Raw genomic sequence first — 27260 nt, forward strand, 5'->3', positions numbered from 1 at the left:
AAATCCCCACTTAAGGACCTCATTTAGAACATGTAATTATGAATAATAGATAACACAATATAAGCCAATATATTATGCATTAAAATCACGACTCATTGTCTTGTGTGTATAATGGGCCGACGAAGGATAGGGTTTAAAGTAGACCTGTCATCAAGTCTCCACGGATCGAATTACTTTAATGATGCAAACCAGTATCTGCTGCATGAATCTGTATTTTGGACACGGCAATGTCCTGCTTCGGCGAGTTCTATCCGAGAGGGATAGGCGACGTACCTTTTCCTGAACAGAGGAATCCCTCAGGCAATGTTGTGTGCTGTAATTCCCATTATGTTTTCCTTCACATGGTCAACTCTCCCCATAAAGAGCTGCTCATCCTAATGCCTTCTACCTAGCCTTGGAGACCATGTAGCCCGAGGCAGAGCTAATCAGCCCCTGTGAACCTACCGCATTTTTTTGAAGAGGTCCTGTAGGTTCAGCTTAGCTTGTTCTTTTGTGTTTATTCTTTTTTTAGGTTTTGACACAAGTCAGCTGACCCCACCTTGGCACACTGGCAACAAGGTGGCCTTAACGTGACCTTTGCAAAGTTAAGAGGAAGCAAATAAACGGTCAAAAATGTGCTGGCAGTGATTTAAAAGTATAATTGTAGGAATAGAATTTAGTGTAAGTTGTTGGTGGCCTTTTATTCATATAAACTTCCAATTTGATCCTGAGTTTTGTTATAGTAGTGCCTTGAGGTAAAAGTTAAACTCATTTTATGACCACACTTTTAACTCAACATGCATATCTCAAATCAGCTTTCCTGATTTGAATGATTGGAAATGCCATATATGCGTACATGTACATGCATTTTATAAAAACACATTTATAATGTGTAAATTCCTTACATTGTGGCTCATGTTCTATGTGATGAGACCACAGTGTGGCTATGTAATACACTCATGCATGCACAAACAAAGAATAAGCAGAATCCGACAGCTTCTCTGAGGAGGCCCTGTAGCTCAGTGGTTAAAGCACTGGTTTGGTAAACCAGGGGTTGTGGGTTCAGATCCCACTGGGGCTTCCACTCCTTGAGAAGGGTTGCGTCAGGAAGGGCATCCGGTGTAAAAAAAAAAAAAAAAATTGTGCCAAACATATATATGCGTTCATCTGAGATGACACGCTGTGTTGACCCCGAAAGGGACAAGCCGAAAGAAATACACACAGACAGCTTCTCTAACTTAGTAAGCTTCAGTTGTGGTTTTTTTTTTTTTGCATAGGATAAAGAATATATGCCTCTTAGTTATGTTATATTGTCTGTCTAAATGTATTGCTTCACCGTTTGTGCTCAAATACCCATTGCTTAAAGTGTTATAACACCACCACACAGATCTAATTTGTTAGCAAGCCTGTGGTGATTCGGATTGTATTTTAACATTAAGATAGTGGACTTTAAAGCAGTTTTGCACTTGATTTAAATACACAAGATCGAATTCTCAATATTTTATATATTTTTTTAATGGTAAACTTGAACTGGTAAGACCTTAAAGCCTCTTTTCCTACTACCTTCCAAACTGCTGCCCGTTGTGGAGTGAGCTAACACAGGCGGGGCTGGGATTTGAAACTTGGTGCTCAGAACTGTGAGGCAGACGCTTTCGCCAATCACGTCTCCGGGCCATGAAAATTATTATAATGATGATGATTATTATTGTTATTATCATGCAATAATCATATATTTTAGCAAGGTAAAGTTTTTTTCTTTTCCACCTAATTGGATCCAATACCAGAGGTGCCATTGGATTGCAGTAATTCATCTCTGCTACGTGTATTTGGCATTATGAGTAATGGCACTTTCACGCTTTTTAGCTCCCCGTGATTAGTTTGGCCCCCACCTTTCCTCCCATGTGCACATTTATTCCAATGACAAATTCTTTCAAATGTAATGTGGCCAAATTCGACAAAGCCACATGCACACTGCGTGTCCAAAGCACCAAGCTCCATTTGAAGGCTGATGATGTCATAATGCCATCTGAAGGCTGTCCCAGTTCAGTGGCGTGTCTAAATGCAGCCCAAATGGGCAGACTTCTTCTCGATACCATCTTTCCTGACCTATATACTGTACAAGCATTCTTTACATGCTAGTGTTCAGCGTTGAATAATACAGCCAGCCTCCATTTACTGTATTGTGGCAGATATGTCCTCTGTGGAAATTGCCAATTTCGAGAGAGACCACTTAACACTTTTTAAAATATAATGTAATCCTTTCTACATTTAATGACAGTTTAACATATTAAAACAATTTTTAAAGTATTTCTGAGTACCTGTTGCTGTCATGCTGTCACTCTTGCACAGTTCCCTAAAAAGAGACACAGTGTGCATGCTTCTATCTGTCACTCCCAGTTCAAGTTTACAGTAAAACTGACACATAAAACAAAAGGGTGTGCAAATTTGTATTATTTTAACACCAAAATTAAGAAATTCAAAATACAACCAATGCATATACAGTAATTTTGTCTCATGAAAGTCACAAGCTTAATCCTGGCATACAATGCGAAATACTGTCGACAGGCTAACTTGGTAAACTTAAATTAGTTTAGATGACCTTCCAACAACTAGTACTTTAACCCAAATAGAGCAGCAACACAGAAAAGCAGAGCGTAGAGCAATACTCACAGTCATAAATTTTGTCTGCTCTGTGGAAATGACTACTTTTACTGCTGTTTAGCATATTGTCTTCTTGGTACATTCTTCTTCTTCTTAAAAGATCTCTTCTACTGCTGCTTGGCATGTTGTAGCACAACATGATACTACACATGTCTATAGGGACAAATTGTTGCGATGCTTAGTTTGGTGGTAAGAAGCTGGTCGTATCCACTCTCCATGAATGTTTTTGTGTGAAGCCTTATTAGTGTAAATGATAGGTCATAGATCTTCCGGTGCCACTCTCTCAAACTTGGCTCCTGAGCCATTCATCCAGCAAAAGCTGAAGCTGTTTTAATACAGACATGTAGCTTTATTTCCAGGCACATAATAACAGTAGCTATGAGGCTTAAGTTGTTAAACGTTTTCCACCAAGTACAGTACTACATAATAAGAGACTCATCTCTCTGAAGTAGCCCTAAGTGTTCCAGACAAGATGGCACCTAACCGAGTGGTCGCCTTGGTAATAAGATCTAGTTTTGTCTATGTTTTATTTATTATTTAGAGACTTTACACATCTTTGTTACACAAGGGAAGACTTGTTCAACATTAGTGCGTCTACTCTGGAGTTTTTTTCACCAACTTTCAGTCTCTGTTGTTCAGTAGTTTGGATTCAAATGGCTTTTATTTTCAGTAAATCCCAAATAACATAGATTGAATAACATTGAGCATCTTGAAGTGTTGGGGGAGATCTTCATAAGACGAATATACTTCAACCATTCAGTCTACATTCTTGTCCGATGAGAAATAATGTAATATGCTGAGTATTTCCATTTACTGAGTGAATAAAAGAGTTTGGAAGGGAAAACAACTTAGATTTACAAGGTACACAAACTCTAGCAGTATGTTTATTGCACCACTGTGCTAGATTTAATGTGCAAGTTGCCAATCAATTTATATCCTAATTAATTTTCAGGATGGATTCCAGCCTAAAAGAGGACATCATTCTTGCCTGAAGTTTAAGTACAAAATACTTTCATTTAAATGTAAAATAGACCTCTGGACTTCGGCAGGCTTTGCTATTAACGTTGCATGAAAAGTAGTTGGTTTCAAAAGTTGAAAACAAGATAAAGAGATCTTGTTCATCTCCAATTTTCTTTGCCTTTTTGTGAGCGTACACTTTACATTATCACTGGGGGATCAGTGGTGGGAGGAGGGAGCGTATCCTCAAAAGTCCTACTGTAGTTTTTTGTTTTCAAAGTTAACTTAACAATTGCACATTTTATTCTGAACAAAAAAGGTTACTGAAAATATTACTTTTAAACCATATGGAATAGGTTGAGTTCAAGCTCTAAACCGGGGGGGGGGGGGGTCGAACTCATTATAGTTGTGATTTACCTAAGACAATGGTGTATAAATATGGTGAGTGGGGGCCCTTTGCGGCCTTCCATTCATTTTCAACAGCCTGCAACATTATTCGGGGTGTTGAAGGTGCGCAGGCAGCATGCAAAATGTGGGTGTAAAAAAATAAAAATGAAAAAAATAAAAAGTTGAGGTATTCCCACGTACCCACATCCACCATTGGTGTGACAGACCTAAAAAGAAATACTACTCATACATTGGTTTTATATGCTCTTCTACAAATGCAAATATGCAAATAAGCTATTTACAACCCAAAAAGAAACACTTTTGTCTTCATAACACCATGATGAATAACTTTCTGCTTCTTGCCAACATCGTATTTGTGAACATATAAGATTAATGATCTATGAGTAACTTTTTTCAAAATGTTCACCTTATTACGATTTGCTCCTGCTTTGGTTCTGAATGTGTATTGTAGCTGTAATTTGACCGCCACTCATTGTAGTGGATGCAGGGCAGCGGGCCAACACAAAAATCAATTAAATAAATAAATAAACAAACGAACAAAAATCCTCTCAAACTAGTGCTACTAGTGCTACTAGTTTGACTGCCACCTTGAACACAGTGCTGGGATGTAACAGTTTTGAAAATAACTACAATGGAGTGTGGTGTATAAATGCTTTACTGGTTTTAATGTGTTTAATTAATTACAATAGAAGAAAGTTAAAGTGACGTCATGGCCGTAGATTTTTCTGTATTTGTTTGGACACCCCTGGTCTCAGGGGTGCTGTCATGATAGTAAAACCATATATATCTGTAAATATACAGTATAATTTTATCATATTCACTTTGTATACTGTGAGCAACAAGTTGGTGTGTAGGGTTGGATAGCTGCAGGGCCAGAGCACATAGCAAAATCCACATGTAATTGTCTCACATTAGAATTGAATACTATTGTTCAATGTATTAAAAAAAGAAAAAAAAGAGGAATTTTGGAACCAATGCAGTGCTTGCAGCATTTCAACATTATCAAAATTGAAGGTAATTTTCAATTTTGTTACAGATTTTAACAAGGACTACTTCAGTGGGCCAGATAAAGTGATGACTTTGGGTTCACTTTGGCCCCTCGGCTTTTGAGTTCGACACTTGTATAATCTAAATGGGCAACGCGAGTGAAACGAGCGCTGCACTTATTTGAATGCACACCTATAATGGTAATGGAAGTAGTTACACAATATAATATATTTTATACATTTTGTCTCTCTTCTATTCACCTCTTAGAGTCCATCCAGTCACATTTACATTGTACACACAAACCCAAATCATGCGTGCCCAGTTTTATAAGCAAAACACACCTCCGCAGCCTCTACACATTGCCAACCAGGCGTCATGCATAAATGCAGAACCTCATCCTCCAAATCGCGTAGACGCTCAACATTTTTGGAGTTTAGACAATGTGATCCACGTCTGGCATGTTATGTTTTAAGAGCTACTGCCTCCACACTGTTGGTTCAGGTTATCTTCACCTGTCAGACTTCCTCCCAGTCACTCTCGCGGGCTTGTGGAAATTTCAGCCAACCAAACATGCACACTCACTAAAACACACACACACACACCACACACACACACACACACACACACACACACACACACACACACACACATTGTTACTAGTAGCATGTTGCCCAAAGCTGTTGCTGTATTGTGAGTAACCACCAAGAGTTGCTTGAGCTCTGTCAGTCAATAGTCGATCACCCCTTCCCATCCACAATGTGTTACATTGGATATGACTTTAGAGCTATGCATGAGTATGAAAGCACGTGTGAGCATGATCTTCAATAAACATGGATGAAGACATGTTTTTCTTAAAAGAATTTGGTTGATATTGAGTCTGATTCTAACATGAGGAGACTAATTTTCCTTTACGCTTTGTTATATCCAAATAACTGACAAAACAGTTGTTCGGTTCTTCATTTTTGGTGGGTTTTTTTTTTAAATGAGGTTTTACAGTATACCTACTGCAGGCATGAGGATTTCGGCAAATATGGTAACTGATCTTTCGGTTCCGTTGATTTTTGTCCTAGGAAACGGTGGGAAACGATTTTTCGGTTCCCATTGATAATGCTCATGGGAACCGGTTTTTACATGTACTTCAAAATAAAGCCTTAGCAGGCATGAGCATTTTGTCTTTTACGCATAACAACCGACATGTTTGACTAGCGTTTGCGTGACCTGGATATGAATAACTCGACCTTGCGCATGCGTAGCACAGAAGCGGAAACAGGTGCTGTTTGTAAACCACACTGACAAAGCTAGGCGTTTTAATCATTAAAAATAAAGGGGTTCATGTAGGTTCGTTTTATACAGATTGTTGTATTTCGTTGAGAACTTGTTTTACATTCCACACATGGGCGAATTTTATTAAAAGTAAGCCCAGAGATCTGGGAAACGGACTTTCGGTTCTGTGTTTTCTCAGGCTGGGTAACGGCACGGTAACGGAACGATCGTTTCCGTGAAATGCTCATGCCTTTACTGTTATGTGAATGTAAATTATTCACTATTTACCAACTGCTGTTTGTTGAAGGGAGTCAAGTCACTGCCATTACCCAATGCTCAGATCTCAAGTCTGCGCTTGTAAGTCAAACTCATTAGCGGTCAAATAATTTCTCGTATCTTGAAAAAATGGTCAATCATCCATCCATCCATTTTCTTAGCCACTTATCCTCACAAGGGTAGTGGGAATGCTGGAGCCTATCCCAAATGTCAATGGGCAGGAGGCAGGGTAGACCCTGAACTGGTTGCCTAATCAATCATGTATACTGTAGATCTCAAGGTGCCATAAAGATGCTCCTAGTACATAAAGCTTTGCAAAAGAAATGTACACTTTTTAATCTACCCCCCCCAAATACATTTTCAGTGTTTAAAAAGTGTGGTTTAATAAGTTTAATTATGTTAAAAAGTCCCTTTAAGGGATACATCTATTGGAGGAAAAAAACTTATATGGTCCCTTTATTGCAGATTTTCACCTTTTTGGTGCATATCCGCTGTGATAAACGGGGTTGACTGTATAATATAAGCAGGATATTAAAAATCAGCTCCATTGAAAGCCTTGCTTCAAGAAAGTTTAAGCGATATATTGTAAACATAATTAGTTTTCTCTCTTGCCCTCTGAAACTGCTGGAGAGAAAATGGTCAGTTCCAGCACAGAGAGGCTCTAAATGAATTGTATATTGTTAATTGTTAATTAACTGCTTCTTGCACATTCATTTTTCCTCATCTTGTATCATGCTGAGTAAATAAATGAAAGCATTGATTGTTTGTTCCTTCATAGATCACTGAACAGCATTTTGTCACACTGAGGACATATTTCGACTTACACATAACTCATATATACATAGACTGTGGATTATATTGTATCTCTGTAATAAGACCGTTTCACATTTAATTTTTCACTTTCAGACAAGAAGATTAGCAGCCATTTAAGAGGTCTACTTTTAAGTTGTTGTTTTTTTTTTCGTTTTAGGACAAATGCGCCGTTGTGGTCCATTAAGTGTCTCACTACAACGAAAATAGCACTTAGGGAGTACAGACCTTTGCCAAGACTTGACACCTGCAAAATAAATAACCACTACCCGGGTTTGTCCAAACTCTGGCCCATAGCTCTTTTTTTAACCCACATGTAGAATGTAGTACTTCTAACGTTTGACACTGGCCTAACAAGGCCGCAGCAGTCCCTTGAAAGAAGAATAATGGGCTGGATTTTACCAGTGTAAAATATAATATGCCTGTACAACCTGCCTTGAGCTTCAAGCGATTCGACTTACAAGGTTTTTGAGAAGTGAGTGATTGTTCGGCCAACTTTTTTCTTTGTCTTGCAAGCAAAAATTTGAGATACTGTATTTTGCGACCATAATGGCACATTGTATTAAAAGGCGCAGTCTGAGTTGCGGGTGCAATCGGAGTATTTAACACGTACACAAACCGCACCTTATTATTTGGTGCAAGCATGGTGGCTATATATCTGTAAGCAGAAGAACAAGCTTGTTCTCTTGTTCTTTGTTCTAGTTGCTATGTTGTTCCTTGTTATTGGCTCTGAATGTGGTACCAGGGCAGCACCGACTGCCGGAGAAAAAATCCTCGTGTGTTTTTACACACTTGGCCATTAAAGCTGAGTCTGATTCTGATTCTGAAGTTTACCCTTTTACCTTTTACCCCTACCAAGACCGGTCTAAGCAAGTCAGCAACTACCTTGCCTTCCTCAATCACGATGTCACACCAAACCCAAAATAATTACTCCACAGCAGATAGAACAGCACAACCAGCAGACAACAAAACAACCACAACGATGAGCGTCGAAACTGACACAAAACTGGTACTTCAAACACTATTTACGTACATGTTTAGCACTGCAAAGCATGCTGGGAGCCCCTCCAGCCTCCGGGTGACATGACAATACCCTAGCTTAAAACATATGGTAGCATGCTTGCACACTTTTAAAAGTAGACAGCGGGAGTAAACTTGAGCTCTGTTGTACTTTATTGAAATATTTAAATATTTAAACAGCAAATTCATCATGATGCACAAACTGTTTAATTCTTTAAATTTTATTCACTTATTATGATTGCTGATTTTGTAAAGGACTGTATTACGCAGTGATTTTCCTTATTAAAAGCAAATTACAAAAAGCTGACTTTTTTTTGAGGGGAAGGCTGGAAAGGATTTCAATTTAGAAAGATGATTTGATGTTCAAGTGCTTTGAGTTTCAAGTGCTTCCATGGAACGAAATCTTCTCGTATCTAAAGGCAACACTCTCGTATGCTCTCATGTAGCACCGTATGGCCATTTTCCAGACATCCTGGCAAAATTGAAAGTCACTGTAGACATAAGGAAATGTCACTGTTTAATATGCATGGATGTTATTGTCTGTATTAAAAGCCATATTGTTGAAAAAAAAAATGGAAACATAAGTGTTGGGGGAAAAGGTATGCAGACAACCACTAGCCAAGCTCAATTATGTAACAGCCTGTGAAAAAATCTTCTTTGAATGTGGAAAAACTTCAGAGTGCATCACTAAAGTCACAGCAGCTGGACTTTTTTGACCCCCACCCGCCGTGCTACAATGGATTGTCTTCATAAGTGCCGTGGGGCGAGATTCATAGCGTGACATCTTCCACCCCCCCAATCAAAATCAACAGCACTTCTTTTAACACCCGCCAAAAGTATTAGGGCAAATGTCAGGGGTGCCCATTATCAGCCTTCATATTTAGCTTTAGCCTCGAGGCCCAAGCCTGTGCTATTCGTTAGGTTCCAGAAATAATGGGTAGTTCAGCTCAGTGGGTGGACATTGCTTAAGAATTAATTTTTCTCCCGCTGAAATTTCACTGACATTGACTTAACCCTCTTAAAATGGGAGATAAGATCGGATTTAATCTTTGAGAAGAATAAAAGTGAGGCAGCACTTCTATTTTATGAGTTTCATATTCACAGCACGCCATTGTAATTTTGAAATGTAGTGGTACAGTGTTCCCCAGCCTATTCATTATTCGCTATTAGTGAATTCAATCATTTCTAGATTTATTTGGGAAACTACCCTTTCTTGTTTCTTTAAAAAAACTCACATTGCGTGTAAGTGCTATTTCTGAAATGCCACAGCAGAAGACCAAACCCTGTCTGACATAAAACTAATACATTTTTGCCATCTTGTGACATCTCTGGGGAATTCTGAATTAGTCAGTCTTTAGCTATTCATGTGAGTCATTAAGGGAATCTGTTTTGAAGACCTGGCGCTCCAGAGAATCCTGGCCCAATTCTGGAGCGTTTCCTAATTTAATACTAATACTCCTCCGGTACACTCACAAACATAATGAGGATTAGCAGTGTAGAAAAAAGATCACCATCAATCATCCACAACTAATAATACTGAACCAGTTAGGGAGCTTTTAGGATTGGACATTTATTTGTTCCTGGTTCTTTTGCAGTGAGAGATCAATATGATGCAAAGCAATAAGAAGAGTAGGAGTAGAAGCGAGTGTAACTTGCTACAAAAATACAGAATGTAATGAATGAATGAAATGAAGAATGTAATGTACAGAATGTTTCTCATCTTCCACCACATGGCTCTCTGCTCTACCTTTATCTTCTTAATCTTCCCCTGCAACACCCGTCATCATACACACCATCATCCAATACTGTCCCCATTGCCGCTACTTTACAGTCAGTAATTTATCCATAACTTCTTTATCCCCCCTTTTCTTCACCAACTTGTCCATTATAATGTGCACCAATCACCAATCTCTCTGTGTCTGGTATGCTCGGAACTACTTTATCTAGTTCCTTCCAGAATTTCTCTTTCACCCAGGATGATTTCCTTCATTTTTGTGGTGTTTAGTGTGAGGTTGTTTACTAAACACCAATCTGACAGTTTTGCAACCTCATCTCTGTACGCTGACTCATCTCCAAAGGTGATGAGCCCACCCATGGTGGAATAATTAGCAACACTGCGGACAGAGTTGCTGGGTTGGTTTGGTGTGGAGTCACGTGTGTACAGAGAGTACAGTAGAGGACTCTGTACACAACCTTGAGGGGACCCGGTGCTGAGGATGAGGGGGGAAATGAGATATGGGCCAAGTCTGACAGATTGTGCACTGTTTGTGAGAAAGTTCTTAATCCAGCATTAAATGGAAAGGGATAGTCCAAGGAGGGATAGTTTGTCAACCAAAAATACCTAGGATGGTAGTATTAAAGGCTGAGCTAAAGTTTATGAAGAGCATCCTCACAGAGTTCACTTGGTGTTCCAGGGGGCTCAGTGCAGTGTGAAGAGCTGTTGCGATGGCATCCTCGGTGGACCAGTTTCCTCTGTAGGCAAGCTGGTGAATGTCGCATGACGGAGGAAGTGAGTCTTTTTGTGACGCACAACGAGCCTCTCAAAGCACTTCATGATCACAGGTGTAAATGCAACAGCTCTGTAATCATTCAGATTGTCAGTGGCTGGCCTTTCAGGGACAGGGAAGATTGTCGGAGATTTCAGGCAGGAGGGAATGGTTGGTTGTTGCAGGGAACAGTTCCATATTTTACCGGTAAGACACCAGTAAGGGCACACTGTATAAGCTCAACATAATGTGGGGGGGTTGACACACACAAACTGCTAGAAGACTCTGCATCTTTGCACAACTGTGACGTTCATAAGAAATTGTTCCCTATTAATTAAATGTCTATTGTTCTTCGTTCTTGTTAGCTTGTTCTTCTCCGTACTCACCATGAATGTTGTACCAGGGCTGTACAGAATGCTAGAGATAAATCCCTTGTGTGTTGTCACATACTTGGCTATTAAAGCTGATTCTGATTCAGCTGATCAGCACAGGCTTTCAATACCTTCCCAGGCACACTATCTGGGTCGGGATCCTTCCTGGTGTTTACAGTCCAGAGCACATGTCTCACTTCGTGATACTGAAGCATCAGTGTGCTGCTGATGGGAGGTGGTTGTGGTGAGACTGAATCTGATCTATCAGTCTCAAAGCAGGCAAACAAACGGTTTAGTTCATCAGCTAGTGAGATGTCCGTGTTGGCACACATCTGGTTGTCTTTGTTGTAGTTTGTGATTTGATAATCCCTCCCATATCTTTTCAACGTTATTTTCTGTGAAGCACTCGTCATTGTTCCTTTTGTAGGCCGCCTCGGCCTCTTTGATGCCTCGCCTTAAGTCAGCTCTGGCAGCACTGCACTGTGCCCTGTCCCTTGACCTGAAGGCGGCATTATGGCGTTTCAGGTGTACCTGAGTTTGGAGTGGGAAAAAGGTTCAAGGTTTTGGTGTTAAAATAATTCCCAAACAGTGCATAAAAAAACGCTCCTGCAGCTTTAAGAGCACATTCGCAGGCCATGTTGTAATTGTCTTTGTTTGTTGCCTTGTTTGTCTTAGTAGGTTGCATGTGGGGGTGAGAGGAATGCAAACATGATCAGATCCAGCAAGATGGAGGAGGGGGCTGGCCAAGTATGCATATTTAATGTTGGAGTAGATGTGATCCAGGGTATTATCCCCTCTGGTGGGACACTTCACATACTGGACGAATTTGGGGAGCAGTCTTTGAACATATTGACTGAAGTCACCAGCAACAATAAACACTCCATTGGGGTGGGCAAGCTGTTGCTCTTTTATAATCTCGAGCAGATGACCAAGTGCTCTTCTCACGTAAGCATCCGGCAGGATGAAACCAGGTATCACATTGACAACCGTTAGCTCCCTCAGTAGATAAAAAGGTCTGCACGAGACTTCGAGAACCCCTAAATCAGGAGAGCTGTGGCCGTCGATGATTCTGCTGTTACAACCCCGGTCGTTGTCCACATAAACACAAGGCCCCCCCTCCTCTGTTCTTACTGAAGAGTATGGTTCTGTCCTGCCGGTTTAGTGTGCGGTCCGCTCGCGAAATTGTAGCATCGGGGCTTTGCAGATGTAGTCACGACATGCGTGTTACGCATATTGAAGAATTGACAATAAAAGAGCCTTGAATCTTGAACCTTGAACATTAAGAACCAAGACCTCCAGAACTGACACCTTTCCCAAGTCACTATTAAACCATCATCATTTACCACTTTAATAAGGGCTAATTCTGTACTTTGAGAGTTCAGAAACCTGATTGAAATTTGTCAAAAAGTCCATATAATTTCAGGAAATCGCTGAGTTGATTTGAAAATAACACCACCAATCTCGCTCTTTTTAAAAATTTTTTTTTTTAGAAGAGCGTTACAGCAAGTAACTTTCACGTGACTGAAGTTAGTAATAGGCAATTTTGGTGTAAAATATACCAGCTGTACTCCTTGATCACTAACATGGTAGCGCCACTTTGTGTGTGTGTGTGTGTCTGTGTGTGTGTGTGTGTGTGTGTGTGTGTGTGTGTGTGTGTGTGTGTGTGTGTGTGTGGTGTGTGTGTGTGTGTATGTATGTGTGGAGTAATACTTTGTTGTTGTTATTTTCACTGATGAAAACATTACACAGAATGTCATTTCCTTCTTCCTCCTTGTTAGTTCTTTCAGAGAATGCCTGGAACCGATTTTCTGGCATTATTGAACCAGACATCCTCCAGCATGGCCAGATATAACAAACTTCCTGCAGTTTTGTATCCATTATTCCCCTCTCCGAGATGACTGATATTACCCAGAGGATAGTGATCTCAAGTGTCAGGATGGTGAGGGCACAAAATGGAAGCATCTGAATAGAAGTTGCTCCTCAACAAAACTTTGCTGGTTTTCACTGTAGTACGGTTTGGAGCACACCATGACAATTTTACTCCGTATTATCATCAACTAAAATCAAATCCAATTCTGGGTTACTATAAGCTTGTTCAGTCCAGTCACAGTATTAGCATTAGAACATTAAGGCAGGAACAATCATATAGATGAAATGAAAACTTCAATGACCATCTCCGCTATTGTTTTGTTTAATCAATTAAATCCATCAATTAAAATTAGATTTTAAACCAAATAACATACAACTGCCATGGTTATACCCAGTTGTCAGTAAAAATCAATGCGCTGATTTCATTTTCTCTCTGCTTTGATATACTTCCAGATTATACAACAGTAATTTGGAAGACAAACAGCTCTCATTTGAAAAACAGAGCCAACAGAAACAAAATGACATTGTGGAATTGAATAGCTAAACGATGGAAAGATTCACATTTAAGAATTATAATGCAGGGACCACAATGTAATAAGCAAGCACACCAAATCACATTTTGTTTCGATGCGATTTGACAGATGTGTGTTTCAGTGAATGCCCATTTAGACGTAACCAGGTCAGGAGCAATGTTGGTTTTGGCATTACCACTTCTGATGTCACATACACATCATAGTTTGTCATCTTTATCACCAAATGGCCATTTGGTTTCTATAAAATATATCATGCATTAATAATGGAAACAGCAGAGGCCATAGACTGCATTAGTCTGCTCCATACGGCACTGGCATTGAAATTCAGGAGTTCAAAACATTCTATATCATTGAAATATCTATCTTATGAGCAAATGCATTGAACTAAAAAGTTAAATACAACTGAACAGTATTTATGCAATGATTATTTTGCAAACCACTAAAGGGAGACCACATACGTGTATCACTGATGGTACCCCGAGCAGACTTTGAGAATTACTGGCTTTGGGCATTTTTTATGTAGAGCAACAATTCTTTTTTTTCAGATCCCCGCAGTTCTTTGACATGAGGTGTCATATTGAATTTCTAGTGAACAGTATGAGAGTGAGACAGCGATAATATCAGATTCAACACACCTGCTCTCCACTCTCACCCGAGACCTTGGAACATGAATAGTTCACATGGCACCGGGGAGGAATAATGGTTAATTGTGCTACATTTGGACATTTTCACTTCGGTAGGGGTGTCCTCAATTTTGTTGCCAATATCTTACACATTGAAAGCTGTGTGTTGTTATTTTCGGGGGCCAGTACATTTACACTGTTTTACAAAACTTTACATTGTAGCTACGTGTCATTTCTTCAATGGTATCCCATTAAAAGGTGTAAGTAAATAATTGGATAAATGTGAGGGTCGTAGTCTCTTTTGTGAGATGCCGGAATATTCTTAGAGACTGAAGGTATCACCCCCTCTGGCCAACCAGCACGAGGACGGACAGATGGATTTTGTACTTAAAGGTTGGTGATGACAAGTCACTAGGGTGAAACGTTTCTAATTGGATGCGATCAGTCACACAGCATCCGTGTCTCACACACCATTTCTGTTCCTCTCGCTGCCTGCTGCTCTCAGTTAATGGAGATGACTTTCTCCGCCATCTTCACTTCGGTCCCATTTGCTGATCTCCCTTTGTTGTAATTTCCCTTCACTCCACTTTCACTTCACTTCTTCCCTCGTCTCCTTTAATGCAGCATCTCAGTAGAGCTGGCTTGTCCATTTGGCGATTCTACCGTTTCTAGGCAAATTATGATACAGAGGCCTTTCAGAAGAGCAAAACATTTGGAGGAATTCACCTTCGATGTATTATAATTATTTTAAGACTTACTCAGCCTTAAAATGGAAAAACCAATATGGATTCAACTCGATAGCAATGTTGAATTCATATTACAAATAAAGGCAAATAAGCACCTCCAGAGATTTAGCGTAGTCTACTAAGTTGAGCACTTTTGTTTTACATTTGGCTAGCTAACATTTTCAAACAAAATTATATTAGCATTAATATTGTCATTATTGTCAATATTGTCTGATCAGATTTGTAAACCTAGTTGTTTGTTGTTACAGTTGAATGAATGGTCTAAAGCATGTTACTTTAAACTCTACTTCAATTTTAAAGTACACATGATGATTGTTATTAAGGCTGCGTAACATTCCCTCATTCCAAATTCATCTCTTAACTGCTCTTTTTCATCTTCTAATGTAATGCAAAATTTGGATCTAATTTATGCATATCGGAAAAAAACATTTATACATAGTCAGAATCAGCTTTACTGGCTAAGTGTGTAAAAACAGACAAGGAACCATGTATCTGTGAGTTTTGTTTTTATTTTAAATCTCATTTTATGGATTGGTTGGCAAGTTATCTTCTAAATGGCCAATAATAACAGCAATTCAATTTGATTCCTTGCGTTTGTGTATTTGTATGTGTATGTAATTCATCAATGTAGGGAGGTGAGCACCACATAACATCTAATATAAGGCAACTGGTGCTCTGTCTTCTCTCCATATTTTGACGTTATAGTCAATGCCAAACTCACATATAACAAACAAATATCTCCATTGTCAGATTGAAAGATTTGCTAGGATTTCAAGAAATTGTCCTTCAGGAAACCTCTGTTATTGTGACATACGGATTATACAGGTATGTGTTTAAATACTATGGTGGATCCACGGACTTCTTGCGTGAGCGCCGTTTCTAGAATACTATACTAAATATCAAAGAAGCAGAAAAGCACAAAAGACAGTCGCACACGCAATTGAAGGATACTCTCACAGACACTCCATAACAAAGCGAAACAAGAAAATGTTGAGGCTGGAAAAACATTGTGCTTGTGTAAAAGTTATGATTTTCCAATTCTCTCTTTTGGATATTGTTTTCCACCTCCACATTGTTGACTTTTTCTGTAGCTGCTCAACTCCCTCAGCCTCCCTCAGATTTCTTCTACCAGATCTGCTGACTGGGCACATCCGCCAAAACTAGTTTGCTCATCAAGATACTTCATAGTGATTAGATTGCCTCTTGTACTAAAGAAACCAATTTTGTTGCTAAATGGGTAGGTTCTTCACCTGCGATTGGCCGAGATCTGTTCAAGGTGCCTATTGGTTAAGTGTTAAGAAAGAACAACACTATAAAGAGGGTAAAAAAGCACACCCTACAAATCTTCACATTGCATGCCAGAAAGTGTCCTCTGAGAGCATGTGGGAAGAATTAATGTCTTGAAAATGTGCCACTGGCAGTCTCTAACCAAAGACTACATGCAGCAGTCAATATGCCTAATTACCCTCTTCACCCTAACGGCATCTTACACTTCAGTGTTGGGGCTTTAAAAGTCACTGTTGATGCTCTTAGTACTAATGTAATGATGCACTCCCATTTCCCCTGTCAGTGCTGCATGCCTATTATACTGCTCTGCTTGCTTCCCTTACCCTTTACTTTTATATTACTGGTATACAGGTACAGCGAGGCCCTCTTTATTGCAGGTAATATGTTTTTGTGCAATCTGCCATGTCGTGACCATATAAGAGCTTAAAAAAAGGTTTCACCACTTGGACACACGTTACTCATTTTAAACTTAATAAATGTAATTTTAAATTAAATTAAAACCATTCTTTACAGCTTGTTCTCACTTTATAGCTAACACATTGTTCCAAAGCGTGCTTGGTGCAAGCTTTCTGTCACTCCCAACTGATACAGAAAGCCAAACAGAATTGAACATTACTCACTTCATGCAGTACTTTGCATGAACAATACATCAAATAGGTAATGTAATATTTGCCCTATTTTGACAATGTGATGTTAAATCCTCTCTCATTTAATAGTGTTTTGAGAAGATTTTTATCGACAGTTACGAATTTTCAGGGGCACTGCCATTTTTGCGAGTCACATGATCTACGTGCGCGTATGTGATGTGATGTGTACCGTGCCATTCCTAAAGCTGGATTGCATGGGACACCATTATGCCCAGCGTTGATTTCTCGGATTTATCCTCATCTGATGAAGAAATAGCAGTATCGGTTGATTAGGAAGACTGAGGAATACTTCCATACAGATTTGAACCTGTGGCTGTAATTATTGTTGAATATTTGGATGGTTCTTTGGGCGGAATGACGTTGAGTCTGACTACTTGGAGGCCTATGCGCGACATAAGTGCATAAACAAAGGCCCCGGGAGCTCCGGGCCAGCAGCCGGGGATGGTTCTTCGGATGGGAATGACGCGGAGTCTGACGAGTGAGCTCCGGCGGCGGCCGCAAGCCGAGGTTCCAGGGAGTGGAGGACTTGAGCATAGCTTCGTCATCCGGGGCTAACAAAGCCATAGAGGCCGATAGCCACGGACGCCGAAACTAGGCTAAAGGCCTCCTTCACCACTGAAGCTCGGCTAAAGGCCTCCTCCGCCTGAAAGTTCGGCTTGCGACCCGCCACCGGAGCTCACTCATCAGACTCCGCGTCATTCCCGTCCGAAATGTTCATCCAAACCACATCATTTCATCTGAGAAACGTCGACTAAATGCTCATGTGTAATGTGACCCACCATAGACAGGCTAATGGATGAGCATAAACAGTGGTAATTACAAACCTTCAACCAACTTTACACATAAGAAGCAGAAACACATAGAAACAGAGCATACAACAATACTTACAGGCTGGTTGCATGTTGTGCACAATGTGGCACTACAACGAATGCGAACAATTTGCCTGTAAATGTTAAAAATCCGTGACAGAAAACAATTGCTTAAAAATCCACCGTATAAAACAACAGGGTGAACACTAAACAAAGCCCAGGAAAGCTCTATTCTTGTAAATGCATTTTGATGCTTTGGTCCATTTTTGCTTCAGTTATGATCAATGATTTACGTTATACATTTTCCGTCTCAAACCAAAAAAAGTGGAAAAAAATGATTTTAATTTCACTGAGCTGTGTCTTTGGGCAAGACTCCTGATGTCAATTCAATTGCCAGCATAGCATAAAATCTTTTGCGCATAATAGATGTAATATGATTCTATTTGCATGGTCCAGAGGATACTGAATAGTTATTCAACTTTCTTTAACACCGAAAATGTTAAATCTTGTCATGTTGCGGTGTCACATAAAACATTCTAATTAACTGCACACCACTTGAAAAGTAAGCTTTAATCTGACTCTTATAACAGCGATCTATGTATTCGTATGTTCTGTGGCCTTCATTTCTGGGACATATTCACATTGGAAGTAATATTGAAAGCAAAAGTATAAGTCATCCTTATGCTTCAACTTGTTAAAACTGTACTGTAGACCAGTACCAATACAGAGAATGTACCTAAAAAACTTACTGAAGATGGCACGGTGGAAGTGCTGTAGAGTGTTGGCCTGACAGCTCTGAGGTCCATGGTTAAAATTCTGGCCCCACCTGTGTGGAGTTTACATGTTCTCCCTGCGGCTGCGTGGGTTTTCTCCAAGCACTCCGATTTCCTCCCATATCCCCAAAAATGCCACATTAAATGGACACTCGAAATTGCTCCTAGGCGTGATTGTGAGTGCAACTGTTGCCTGTCTCTATGTGCCCTGCGATTGGGTGGCAACCAGTTCTGGGTGTACCCTGCCTCCTGCCCGATGACAGCTGGGATTGACTCCGGCACCCCGCGACCCTCCTGAGGATAAGCAGCACAAAAAATGGATGGACGAATGGATGACTTGAACGCCAACCTTTGTAACTCGTAGCCAGTTGGCACCATCTCAAGTTTTTGAGCAAGCCTTTTGAGACAATTTACCAGTAAGACATTTCGGTTGAATTCCAAATTGTATATCTTTTATACAGTATATATTTGAATGTTTGTGCAGGGACACGCTCCAGCTTACGTGGGAACCTATTGACAACAAAGAGAGAAAAAAAAAATAGATGGAAAACTTTTGTCAAATGAAATATATTATTATAACATACTACATTTTGATTATTTTGTATATCTGAAACTCTTATGTGGCCCTTTTTGTTTTTTTAAGATGCTCCTTCTGTACTCTTCTTCCTTGCTTTTAATTGGGCCGCACCTGCTTGCTGACTCCAGCAAAACTGGCTTCTGCTCTTTCGATTTCATACCCTCATTTTGCTGATCCAGTGCATGAGCCTCTTGTATCCTGGTTCCCGGTGGCACACAGGTCCACAGCTGCACAATAAGTTGGCAATCTGTCAAAGATGATTGGTATTTTTTATACCAAGTTATATACTTCTGTTTATATATATTTCTTGTGGTGTGACCAGTGAGGTCATGTACATTTGTGTGTCCAGCCACGATAATAACTGCTCATTAATATCAGTGCACTGAGAGGTCAGCATACATTTATGCACTATCCGTCGCTGTGTTTTTGGTGGTTTTCGTCTACTGGGCAAGCCAACAAACTTCATTACGAGTTACTTAAGGACCAGTGGACATTTGAACTCAAAATGTAATCTCATATGAGATGCAAATACCCTTGTTTTGTCATCCCCTGTGAACCAGGAAGTGCCTCACGAATTTACAAAAAAACATTGTGGTCCCCTATAATTTCCCTTTGCTTTTGTCTGAGTGACATCCACGTTTTAATACGTACGTCCTGTTTCTGTTAAGCCATGGCTGTGTCTTTAAATCTCTTTTATTGCCACAAATCACATTCTAGAACGCCAGACAAAGGCTGGATTTGGCATACCGTGGCTAGATCAGCGCATTGATAGAGTATACTATCGTTTCTCCTCGCAACCAAATAAGACATTAACGGACTATATGTTTTAGTGAGCCCCTGCGATGGCACTGACACATCACTGAGTACCAGACTGGAGAGGAATGACAGTAATGCTGTTTACAGGACAAGACAGGCTATACTCTTGTTTATGGATTCCAGTTGCTTCTTCTGCCGTCATAGATTTTACAGAGGCCTGGCGGAGACACTTTTAGACTGTCCCAGTAAGTGAATTAGACCTCCTTAATGTGCGCCGTGACGCTGTAATGACTGCAGAGGTTCTGTTGGATAATGCTCCTGCTGCGTTGTTTGCTGTTTTGCACATCCAATAGCAATAGCACGCAAGTCAAGGACAAATACTTTGCATGCATCAAAAACAGTTTTACACTACTTAATGTGAAGAAAGACATTTTCAACTGACTATTTCAATGTTGTTGTGTATGGGCTCCTACTAGACGATAGAATGTGATGTTGTTTTTGACTTTGTTTCTAGAGTGTCAACTACCACTTGTGAATAGATAATGGAATGCAGGACTCGTGAAACCCCCCCGGCGTCTATGGATGCCTTCAATTCTTGTTGTTTAGAGAATCCTTTAAAGAGAATTCAGAGATCTGTTTCCTAATGCATTATACATGTTTGAATATAACTACTGTAAATGCGCAGACTGAGAACAATGTACTACGCAATTTGGGAAAGGGTATTAACCATTTCAGTCTTCTTAAACTTTACATTTTTTGGGTGGTGGAGGGTGTGCCTAAAATGGGACCCATTGACACACTTTGGAGTCTGGCATGAATCCCCCCCGTTATATAACAACTTCAGCACACTTGGTCATCCGATGTAATTGTGACAGTGAACTGTCTAGCCATGCTTGCACGCCGAAAATCATTTTTCCTTTTGGATTGTGCGCTGCTTCAGCTGCTTTAGAGTCCCTCGATGGCAGCTGTAAGGATTTAAGCAGATATTAATGGGACTCAAACACGTAGGAATGTGTAGGCACAGGAAAGATGCTGGACAAAGTAGCGCACACTTCCTGGTCGTAGAATTGGTGTGTGATTGACAGTTGATTGGTGCGTTGAGGACACACCCAAAGGGCTCCAGAGCAGGGAGAATCTTATTTGTTTAAATAATTTTCTTTTAACTCATTTTATTTTTTTAGTAGTATCATCATTAAAATTTGACAGTGTTGTTAACACTTCACCCTAGATTATAAATTATTAAAATCCAGTGATCCACAGTACATTTTATATGATTATATCCAGTTAATAATGTGTTTATATTTTTGGTTGTTATTGTGGTTTTATAATTCTGAAAAGTTGCAATCGTATTCTGATGAATTCATTTAGACTTGCATAGCTGTGACATCTGCTCACCGCAATGAGACAGTTCAGTGCATCGAAAGGTCATGTTGACACCAAAGCTCCATGCAGGCACTGATACTAGTACACTTGAGATCAATTTTTTTTCCCCTCCCCTTGTGGCAAGTGTGTGGGCTTCTGTGTACTTATTAGATTGAGCAGACAGCAAGTGGGAGGGAGTTTAATCCACACTGTCAGTAATTATTTGTGATGTGATCTGTGGTAATCTCCAACTCATCTGGTCTAGTTAATCTCATTGTGGCCTCGGGTTTACTCTCTCTCTACACCCAAAGTGAGAACTTGGATTATGAGGATCTGATGAGAATATTCATAGGGTTTGACTCTCATGTGTGAGCCACAAGGTTTTCACCGGTGCGAGATTACACGGTGAAGGTTGGGTGAACATAATAGTAATAATAATGTCTGCTCTTTGCCGTATTTCCTCAAATAGTGGCTTGGGGGTGTTTATTTACTGAATTACCTGATGTCTATTTAGCAAGAGGTTTTGATTTGTTCAAGTCGATGACACGCCATCTCTTAAGTAATTGAGACACGGTGTCTATATGAGTGAAGGTCAACTTTGAGGGAATAGTCAGTTACTCGTATAAATAACTCCCTGTGCTTATACGGTATTATGCTTAGCATATTCCTATGCGGCAGTAATTATAGGTCTTTGTCCAAACCTTTATCCCATGTGGCTTAATATCTGATCAGGGAAATGTTGAAAAGCTGTTTACCATGCTATATTTCATCCATCCATTTTCTTTGTCGCTGATCCTCACAAGGGTCGCGGGAGTGCTGGAGCCCATCCCAGCTGCCAACAGGCAAGAAGCACGGTACACCCCGAACTGGTTGGCTGCCAATCGCAGGGCACATCGAGACAAACAGCCGCACTCCCAATCACACCTAGGGGCAATTTAGAGTGTCCAATTAATGTTGCATCTTTTTGGGATGTGGGAGGAAACCGGAGTGCCTGGAGAAAACCTATGCAGGGACGGGGAGAACATGCAAACATCACACAGGGAGGGCCAGGATTGAACCCGGGTCCTTAGAACTGTGAGGCCAACGCTTTCCAGCTGTTCCACCGCGCCACCTGCTATTTTTTAGTCATCCATCCATTATCTACCGCTTCTCCGGGTCGGGTCGCGGGGGAAGTAGCTTTAGCAGAGATACCCAGACTTCCCTTTCCCCAGCCACTTCTTCCAGCTCATCCGGAGCGATCCCGAAGCGTTTCGCAGCTGAGTGTGAAGCGGCTGAGATGAGAATCAGCACCTCCAAATCCGAAACTATGGTCCTCAGTCGGAAAAGGGTGGGGTGCCCTCTCCAGGTCGGGAATGAGATCCTTCCCCAAGTGGAGGAGTTCAAGTATCTTGGGGTCTTGTTCATGAGTGAGGGAAGAATGGAGCGGGAGATCGACAGACAGATCAGTGCAGCGTCTGGAGTGATGCGGACTTTGTATCAGTCCGTTGTGGTAAAGAGGGAGCTAAGTCGAAAGGCAAAGCTCTCTATTTACCAGTCAATCTACGTTCCTACCCTCACCTGTGGGCATGAGCTGTGGGTCGTGACCGAAAGAACAAGAAATGAGTTTCCTCCGCAGGGTGTCCGGGCTCTCCCTTAGAGATAGGGTGAGAAGCTCGGTAATCCGGGAGGGGCTCAGTGTCGAGCCGCTACTCCTCCACATTGAGAGGAACCAGATGAGGTGGCTGGGGCATCTGATTCGAATGCCTCCTGGACGCCTCCCTGGTGACGTGTTCCGGGCAAGTCCCACCAGAAAGAGACCCCGAGGACGACCCAGGACACGCTGGAGAGACTATGTCTCTCGGCTGGCTTGGGAACGCCTCGGGGATCCCTCTGGAAGGACTGGAAGAAATAATTTTAACACTACTCCATGTTTGGTAAACAAGAACAGACACTAATTGTGGCACTGTTTTGATAACTATAAGATTATTTTAGGAGATGCTTAAGATTGCACATTGTGGGTGGGAAAGTAGACCTGCTCTTTTTTATCTTTTTTTTTTTTTTTTTTTTTTTCAAAAAAAAAAAACAAAATTAAAAAAAAGTGTTCTTGTGCAGGGGTTATTTCTCTCTTGGAAAACAACTAATAATGCACAGTTCAATATTTCTAACCGATTTCTGATGACTAAAAGTATAACTGTGATCAAACACAAAGAAGAAACTGTCACAAAATGATTTTTGTTCTCACACTTCCTTCTTCCTTTTTGAATTCCAACATCTTTTATATTGACTCAGGATGTTCAGATGACACGATGTGCAGTGGAAAGAAACTTGTGAATTTCAAAACAATCCTTGCAACTCTTACTTTAAATTGAAATGTGCATTCAAGTGAAACGTTAAACAGGAACAGAAAAAGATTAATATCATCCTGTCTCTTTTTTTCCCCTTTCACAGTCAACAAGCACAAGCCGTGGATAGAAGCTTCTTACCATGGCGTGATCACAGAGAACATGGGCACTGTGCTGCTGGACCCTCCACTTGTTGCTCTCGACAAGGATGCGCCGGTCCCCTACGCAGGTAGCGACATGCCAATAAGTGGAGATAAAATTATGTATAGTGCTGAATCAGTAAGATTCAACACCGTCTTCTCCATGACAACGTGTGCACTTCAATTTGTATTCCAGTTGGAACTAATGTAAGAATAATAGCTGGCAAAAGTACTCAAACATTGTAGTTGAGCAAAAGCACAGATACTTGTGTAAAAAAAAAAAAAATGGAAAAAGTATTGCCTCAACTCCTGTAATTTACAGTAAAAACATACAGACTCTGAAATTTATGAACGCCAGAAGCGGTTGGTTTTTATGCTGGCACAAGATGCATTACATTCACTCATATCATTCTTGTATGACCCCAAGATCTCAATCAATGAAGATCTCAAATGTGGATCGCTTTACATCACCGTTTTTTTTCTGTTTTATGTCAAGGTTAACAAATGTAACAAGCCTATTTTGACAACGGAGTAAAAAATGGTAAATTTACTGCACTCATATAGCGCTTTATCATCACTATCACCGTCCCCAGAGCGCATTACAAAGCCTCACGTTCACACACCAATGAGCAACTGCTCTCTGGCCCACTAGGAGCAAATGAGGGTTTTGTGTCTTGCCCAAAGACACTTCAATCACAGCTGGGATTCGAACCACCTACTCTTCAATCGTGGACAACCCACTCTTCCTCCTGACACACAGACGTACAAAAATGTTTCCTAATGTAGGAGTAAAAGTAAAAAGCCAATAAATTACAGATACTGTACATGAAAAATCTACTATAGTATAGTAGTATAAGAGCAGAGTGCAGTTGTGGCTTTTTTTGGAGATACATGCCATCACTCACGCAATTTTTAGATAAAACCCAAGTCAATTTACTTCATAACAACCAACAGTTTGGCACACAGTGAACAATTCTTCCAAAAAAGAAGCTTCAACGTGTTTATTGCCAATCTCGAGAGTTTTACATTCAAACTTAACCCAAGCCCAGAGAATCAAAGTTTGCATTTGGTGCAGGCAACGTGGGATCGATTCCTGCTCAGTGATTGTGTCAATGTCTGGCCTGCGACTGACTGGCGATCAGTTTAGGGTGTAGTCCGCCTTTCACCAGAGGTTAGCTCGGATAGGTTGTTAGGATAGGCGGCTTGGATAATGGGTGGATGGGTACTCTTAACAACCATACAATGTTGCCTTGAGAATCTCCTCTAGCTTAATGCTACCACATAATGCAAAACACAGTAGACCATTGATTGATATTAATAGCAGTGTTATAACCCTTAAATCAACACCTATTCAAGCACACAGTATATTATTTTTTTTCTCCTGTGAAAACCGCCGAATATTACTATTATTTCAGTTCACTGAGTCAGTTGTAAAACTTCTTTGTGTTGTGTTTCTATGTCGATATTATGCTGACCCCTGGTGAACTAGGTGGACATACTCTAAGGAGCGCAATGTTGAGCTGGAACAGTAATTGCATTCATTTTAATTTCAGTGGGGAAAGATGATTTCAAATATGTCTTTTGAGTTGCGAGCATGGTCACAGAACGAATTAAATTAGTAATTCGGGGCACCACTGTACCCATTCATGACCTGAAACTTGGTCTATATCTGATATAAGTGTTATGATCTTCAGTTTATATAAAAACCTCCGATCAATGGTTTCAACTACTCACTTCTTACACCAAAACTATGGTTCAAAGAGAGGTAAAATCCACGTGGTTGCTGTCATAACCAAAATGCACATCACATTTCTGTGTCTGATCACTTCTCTACCATTGTTTCTTAGCAGTGTGTCAAACCTCAAAAACTCCATAGAATGAGTTAACGTGTAGCAATGACAGTAGAACATAATTATAAAGCTCATCTGCAGACGACGCTTTCAGATGTTGATTGTGTTGTCTTATAAGACGCACCCATGCGATTATAGCAAAGCTGACAGTGACAAGAACGAGACGGAGAGCGCCGTCATAATTAGATAAATTATTCCCAGACTCATCTGCAAACAAAGAGCCTTCCTGACAGTTAGCACTTTACAGCTCATTATAGCCAAATGGTTTCTATTAATCCTGATGCTTAAAACCATGGAAAATGGATCTTAGGTTTTATGTTTCCCCTCTGTTTTTTTTGTCATCCCACAGATGTTATTTTTTTCTTTTATAATGTTATGTCTGAGCTGCTCTGTGAAAGCGCCTGACCTTGATGATTGTGAAAACAGTCAAAGAATTCTCCTTATGGACATCTTTGGCACATACAGTAAGCCAAGACCAGTGTCGGTTCTGTGAGGTGTGGAGGGCAGTGCCCCCCGAACAGTGTGCCTGGACCCTCTTATGCCCCCTGCATACAGTTTATATGCAGTGCTGTAGTAAGACAGCAGGATCAACAGCTCATGCCCACGAACCACACTTGCTGCGCAATGAACAACAACAGCCTGCACTCATCAAACAACAACACAACAAAAACGAAAACCACTATGTGAGTAAAGAACACGGACAACTATTATTATGGTGAAATATGTAAAAAAAACCAAAAAAACATGCAATATTACGACTGACACCTAATTACCGCATGTACAGTATGGCAGGAAGTCTGCGTCCACTTCCCACAGGAACTACAGAATGTACTGTACCTAATGTGTGTCACAGTTTAATTCTCCAGTGGGATCCACTAGTGCGGTCAGATATAAGCCCTAGCACAAAGTTATATTCTACCTGGCAAGAACAAATTAGAACCAAAAGACTAATTAGTGAAACATCGATAGAATGGACTAATAGGGGTTTGGGCGGGATCTAAATCACCCAATACAAAAACAATAGCTTGATAAAGTTTTACTTTTAATTAAATGTACTACATCTATGTGCTTGGTCGTGATGACGTACAGTACTCATCATAGGTAGGTTGCTTTCATGATGTCTGAGAACTTTGTGTGCTTTCTAGTTCCAAATGTGAGCCAGAGGCAAATGGCTTGACAAAAATAAAAAAAAATACTTTCTCAAAAATTGTTTGTTCCAGACACCAGAGACTTGTTTGTATCCCTCAGAGTTACAACTGCCAAAATTCCTCCTTTCTCTCTTTCTTTCTCTCTCTGTGCTGTGAGTCTACGTACAAGAGACAATACATTTATTCATCATGACATGCCCCGACCCCCTCATTCAACATGGCTGACATGCTCTTATATCAGTAACCTGGAAATACGCCGGTGCTGGTCTCCGCCAGAGCCAGTAAACAGCAGCCAATTCTGGAAATAACAGACTTTGTCAACAGCATTTTCAAAGGGAAACTATTTTTGGACACATTCAGTTCTCTTTTATATGATATTTGTTATATTGGGGTCTGTTTTGTCATGGTTTGTCAAGAACCGCTACTAGCCAACATAATTTAGCTTCCTGACTGAATCTTAAATGAGAAGCCTTTGTGGTTTGAAAGGCAGACAAAAAACAAACTATTTTTGATCACCCCCACCCCCCACCCACCCATCCACACACACACACACACACACACACACACACACACACACACACACACGCACGCACGCAACCTC

General features: G+C 40.5%; 1 protein-coding gene across 1 annotated transcript in view; it reads left to right on the forward strand.

The window, feature by feature from the left end:
* clstn2a (calsyntenin 2a) overlaps positions 1–27260 on the forward strand; it is a 138583-nt gene that overhangs the window by 35476 nt on the left and 75847 nt on the right. The window contains exon 2 of the mRNA XM_061840138.1: positions 23628–23750. Within this exon, the coding sequence (XP_061696122.1) occupies positions 23628–23750 (123 nt within the window). The remainder of the gene's footprint in view (positions 1–23627; positions 23751–27260) is intronic.

Source organism: Syngnathoides biaculeatus, chromosome 13 (genome assembly GCF_019802595.1).
Source record: "Syngnathoides biaculeatus isolate LvHL_M chromosome 13, ASM1980259v1, whole genome shotgun sequence".
Lineage (NCBI taxonomy): Eukaryota > Metazoa > Chordata > Actinopteri > Syngnathiformes > Syngnathidae > Syngnathoides > Syngnathoides biaculeatus.